General features: G+C 39.6%; 1 protein-coding gene across 1 annotated transcript; it reads right to left on the reverse strand.

Moving 5' to 3' along the window:
* Positions 1 to 1,591: 1,591 nt before the first annotated feature.
* LOC101577720 (olfactory receptor 2AG1-like) lies at positions 1,592 to 2,550 on the reverse strand. The gene has a single exon (XM_004648711.1). The coding sequence runs from the start codon at positions 2,540 to 2,542 to the stop codon at positions 1,592 to 1,594; it is 951 nt and encodes a 316-aa protein (XP_004648768.1). The 5' UTR covers positions 2,543 to 2,550.
* Between the last annotated feature and the right edge of the window lie 3,308 nt (positions 2,551 to 5,858).

A 5,858-nucleotide genomic window follows, 5' to 3' on the forward strand; every position in this document is an offset into this window, starting at 1 on the left:
CTCTGCACTTGTTACGGGTGGGCTTGGGTTCTGAGGTTGCATTTTGTCCCTTCTTGTCATTTTGTGTAGCAGTGTCTTCTGACCTTTGTTGTAGTTATAACCTTCGCACGTACTGAAGTTCAGGTTCAGCTCTACAAAGTTTGGCCTTATCCAGCTGTGCCTGGCTTGGGTCTGGCTGCTTTGCTCAGCTCCTTCCAGCTGCTGCCCCTGAGGGTGAACCTGTTATGCCCCTGTGGCAAGATGTTCTGCTCCTGGACTAGCTGGGTGGATCTATCCTCTACACTCTTTGCAGAGATTGCAGCTGCAGGGTTACACCCCAGACTTGTATGCCGGGCCTGAGCTGTGCCGGGGCTAGGACTGGGTCTGGGGGTTCCCAGAACGTGGCAGAAATTCCTACTGGGCGGGCAGGGTGGGGGAAGTGTTGAGGAGTGTTGGGGGGCATCCCAAGGGGGTGGGAGAGGGTCTGGCCCATGCTGCGCCTGAGCTGGGACTTTTCCCGTGGGCCCAGCATAGCAGGAAGCTCTCCCACACACCCCCGGGGACCTGGGCTAGGACTCATATTCCATCTTTCAACACTGCATTTTTGTGTGACTTTCTCAGTATCGCCCACAATACTGCCATTTATTAGGATTTAAATCTTAAAACTATGAGTTGACTGTTTTAATCCTCTTTCTTTTCTCCCTCAAATTCTAAAAGTCTTAAATTACATCTCTGAAACTTGGAATTCTCACATGCATTTGGTGTTTTCTGTTGCCCTTCTTCCAGACACATCTACTCTCTGTTGTTGATAATCAGCAATTTATGTTGAGACCTCAATAACCATCATCTGCATTGTCTTTTTTTTCCATTTTCTCTCTGACATTTTATGGATAATTCTCCAGCTAAGTAAATCATTGAAGCATGCCATTTACATTTTTGTTTTTTATTGTGTAATATCAAGAACTTTCAAACTTTGTATTCCCCATTTTTTTACTGTAGCATTTTTCTTAACTATATTCCATAACTTTTAGTGCATTGTTACTATTTTAGGTTGATATCAAAGTAGATTTCTGATTTCATTTTTAATTTGTGTTTGATACTTTTAGTAGTGTCATATTTAATCTTCATGTATTATTAATATACTTTTTCTCAAGAAAGTTCTTGTTATTTATTTATTTATTTATTTATACTTTTATACTTTGAGGGACATAAAAGATACTGGATATAACCTATTGTTCCTAAATTTAGTTAGCCTTGTTATATGTCCTATCATGTAACCAATCTGTCTCAGAGAATGTTTTATATGCATTCAAGATTTTCTTTTAAAAAATGGACAAGGAAATTTAAGAATAGTATATTTTGCAGGAGAAATGCCTAAAGAGTTACATATTCAGGAGGAGAAATAAAGTAAAATTTAAAGACAATAAATAGTAATGTTAAGTAGCATGTACCACATCCTATAAAATATCGAAAAGTTTACAGAATTTTTGACAAACACATTATTTCAAGCTCCTCTATTAAGACAATTTTAAACTATATTAGTTTTGTGATAAGAATTTGATGCATGAGAGAATCTTTTGACATTGAGCTGGAATTAATTTTGTAGCTCTAACTAGAGAGTAGGTTGCATCTGTGCGATATATTTTCCCAGCACCCTCCTCAAAGCTCCCATGACCTCTTTATTTCTTAGGCTATAAACAAGGGGGTTCAGGGCTGGGGTGACAATGGTGTAGAAAGCAGAGGTGATGTTGTCCTGTTTGGGATTGTGGAAGGAACTGGGTAAGACATACATGAGTGTAGCTGCCCCATAAAACATCCCTACCACAGTCAGGTGGGAGGAGCAGGTGAGAAGTGCTTTCTTTCTCCCCTCCTTTGTGGGCATCTGGAGCACAGTGAAGAGAATTAATGTGTAGGAGGTAACAATGGCAACAAGAGGGGGAATCAGGAAGGTCACACCCATCACATAAACCATGAGCTCATATCTGGAGGTGTCCACACAGGCCAGCTTCAGCAAGGGTAAAATTTCACAGAGCAGGTGTCTGATCTTCCGGGTTTTGCAGAAGGGATAGTGCATGGTATATACAGTGTATCCCAGAGCACTCAGTGATGCCAGAATCCAGGATGAGGCCACCATGAACCAGCAGACTCTAGGCCTCATGAATACCATGTAGTTCAGAGGATGACAAATGGCCACATACCTGTCATAGGCCATGCAGGCCAATAGGAGGTCTTCTGCACCACCCAGTGTCAGTGCCAGGAACATTTGAAAGGCACAGCCTCCAAAGGAGATGCTGTTTTCTATGTACAGAAAATCCATGAGGGCCTTAGGAGTGACAACTGATGTGAACAGGAGGTCCATGAGTGAGAGCTGCCCAAGCAGGAGGTACATGGGCATGTGGAGCCGGACATCCATTGTGATAACCAGGAGCAGCAGACCATTGCTGATCAGGGCCAATGTGTACAGGGCTGCAATTGTGGCACAGAGCAGTTCAGGAGATCCACTGTGACTCAGGATCCCCACCAAGATGAAGTCACTTCCTGAGGTGGAGTTCCAGAGCTCCATTTTGTGTGGTTTCTCTAGTTGGCAAGAACCAGATGGAATCTCAGTATGTGCTGCTAAGATAGACTCAAATTTTCTAACATTAAGAGTCCCTTATTATGCCCTATATTGTGTCCATGAAATATCATTTCTCTTAGTAAGTGCCTTTGACTCTTGATTTCTGAATTTATGATTTTTAATAAAAATTCATCTAAATGGAGAAGTGAGTCCAGAGTAATATCTCAACATTATGAGACTGGTACATGAAAATATTATTCAGTACACTTAATCTGAACAAGCATATTTCCAGAGAGATTAAACTATCTCTCTACTAAGATTAAAGAAACATTTTGACATAAATATCTGTATTTAATTTGTAACTACAGTACAATATTTGGATATTTTAAATATCCAGTTGTCTATTGTATAGACTAGTGTTGAATAGGAAATTTAAACTGGCATTGGAGACTGAGGATATAGCCTAGTGGCATAGTGCCTGCCTGGCAAGCCCAAGGCCCTGGGTTTAATACCCACTATGAATAACACAAAACCCAAACAGAAAAAACTGGCACAGGACTAAGAATTAAAGCAATTGCATTTATTTCTCCATTTATTCTAAGATTACATTTGTTTGTGGTGGTCAAGGCCAGAGACAAGCTTGATTAGAATTGCTCAAATTTGTCCACCTTCCATCACATCACTTGGCCATTCCTACATTCTCTGTTAATAGATAGAAGGATTCTGGAGTGTTTCAATTTGCGGAAATTGTGTTTTTTAAAAAAATTATTTTTAGGGAAGGGTGTACAGCATGTTTCAGGGTTTCACTACTAGATCAGATTCATAGTAATCCACCTGTTTACAGCCTCCCAAGAGTTTGGATTACAGGCATGTGCCACCACACCCAGTCTGGGATATTGTATTTTTGGTGCTGCTTTTAGAACAAAATTTTTAAGATTGTAAATCCATTCATAAACTCTATTCTATGTTGTGATCCTAGAAATTCTCAGAAATAGAAAAAAAGTCAGTACACAAAAAGATGAAAGTGTTTGTTTGAGAGAAATGACAAGCAACAAAAGAACATCAATGTTTTGTTCTAATAGGATTGATAAGCCTGTACTTTTTTCCTTTCACCCGTATGTTCACTGCTCCATCTAGAATTTGAGATCATTTGTGCTGAACAGAAGGACAATAAGGTTTGGAAGGATGAGTCCTTTTCTAGAAAGCTCCTGATATGAGATGGTATATGTCACTCTTGACCTGAGAGATACCTGAGATACCCACTACAAACAACAGACACCCCAAAACTGACAATATCCTGCCCTTTGCAAACAAGAAATAAAGGCCATAAAGTAAGTCAGGACTAAACCTGTAGTTTTCTTGGTGCCAGTTCTATCTACACACCTGTGCTGATTTGTAGCTTTGACTTTGAACACTTCATCCAGATTCTTTGAAACTGTAATTCCAACCTTAAGCCCTATGTATACTTAGCCTCCCTTCCAGGTAGCTGCTGATATCACTCCAGTGTCAGCCTGCTTGTGTACAGGTGGAATAAAATTGATCTTTCCTACAGCCTCATCTTCTGCTGTTTCCTCACACTGTCATTATCCAACAGTGGCCAGACCCATGGAGAAACTAACAGGGGCAAGGGCCTAAGACTGACAGGAGCCAGTGTCAGGTTTCATGGAATAGGACAAGGAAAGTGAAATCAGAGCATATAGATAAAGATTTGAAAACAAAACACATTTATATAAATAACTTATCCATATCATAGCACATAGATTTTAATATTTCATTGGATTTGCTGGGTTTCTTTGGGAGCCATTATTCCTTAGAAGTTAAAAACTATTAGAAAATTCTACAAGTATAATATCACTTCTTATATGGCACCCATCATCCTCTGACAGGTAGCAAAACACATTGTCAGAGGCTAGCACAATACACAGATTCTAAAAACAGTTAATGAGATTCTGGCCATGAAGCAGATATCAGGTCTGGCCTATAGTACTGATTATTTATCAGCTCTAGTTGGTTCACTCTTCATGTTAATAAAATAAAAACAATGCAGAAATAGAGTAGGGCAATAGAGTCCAAACACAAGAGAAATAGACAGTATAGTGGATGTTCTTAAGATTGGCTTTGGACTTTATTTTATTTATTTATTTATTTATTTATTTATTTTTCACTCAACCATACCTACATACTATACATTTTCGTGAAAGAGAAACAAAATCCTTACCTTAAGTGGTCAGAATTGAGCTGCCCAACCACAAACTTCTTTTATTTAAAGTTTGTCTTTTGAGGTTAAGATCATTCCTGTAAAATTGAGGAAGATGTAGGTTTTTTTTTAAATGCATTCTCTGCTAGAATTTTTGCTACACTGGCCATCTCAGTGTTGTATTCCTTCCAGGTCTTCTGTGGAGATGGCAGTGGATACAAATAGTTAACAGTCTTTAGATAGTTTACTATGAAGCAAGAGTATGAAGACTTTCATGCTAACTGAGAAGAATTAGAAGAAACTGCTCTGTCACAGGTTCACATGAAGAGAACCCTGTAGTCTTATGACAAGTACCAGGTTGAATTTTTGGGTCCAGATGCCATACTTTCCTTTATTTTCACTCGCAATAAAGGAGGGAGGGAAGGGGAAAGTAACAAATTCTAGAGGATGTAGTTTTTGGAAAAGCTGCCCAAAGGAGGAACTGATGCAAGGCCGCATGTTTCTTGGGGACAGCTCCTTTCTGTGACTTCTGATCGATGACCTTTTCTCTCTTCTCTGTCCTATGACTATCTTCAGAGGGACTTATCACTGAAACCTAAATTCCCCAGCTCCTGTGGAAGTATAGGTCCAGGGAATAGACTGTTAATGAGTCCTCTTGGGAATGTTTTCTGGCCTGGTATTCATGTGCTGTTCTCTCACCAAATGAGCTCTATGGGCTGCAGGTTTCTACTTGACTCTGAAAGAGATGCTGATGGAACATTTCTAAATTCCTTACTGAAAGCCAGTCATAGTGTTGCACATTAGAACCTGAGAGAATGAGGCATGAGGACTACTGCCAGGTAAAGGTCAGCCGGGGCTACATAGTGAGTTCAAGGCTAGCCTTATCTTCACAGTCAAACCCTGTCTCAGCTGCACCCCAATAAAGTAAATTGCCAGTTGAATAGATCAGGAAGAAAGGGTACTGCATATACATTTTTTTTCAAAGTTTTATTGATAAACAGATAGCAATGAGACAGTATCAAATCATATTGGAAGTACAGTTTCAACAAATAATACACTGCATATATTCTTCTTAGTGGTTAATTGCTGTACAAGATGCGGACTTGTGATACTATTTACAAACGC

Source organism: Octodon degus, unplaced genomic scaffold, assembly GCF_000260255.1.
Source record: "Octodon degus isolate 3935 unplaced genomic scaffold, OctDeg1.0 scaffold00664, whole genome shotgun sequence".
NCBI lineage: Eukaryota > Metazoa > Chordata > Mammalia > Rodentia > Octodontidae > Octodon > Octodon degus.

What these genes read in the sequence shown, in the direction of transcription:
- LOC101577720 (XM_004648711.1), bottom strand. Translation starts at nt 2,542, where the DNA reads ATGGAGCTCTGGAACTCCACCTCAGGAAGTGACTTCATCTTGGTGGGG.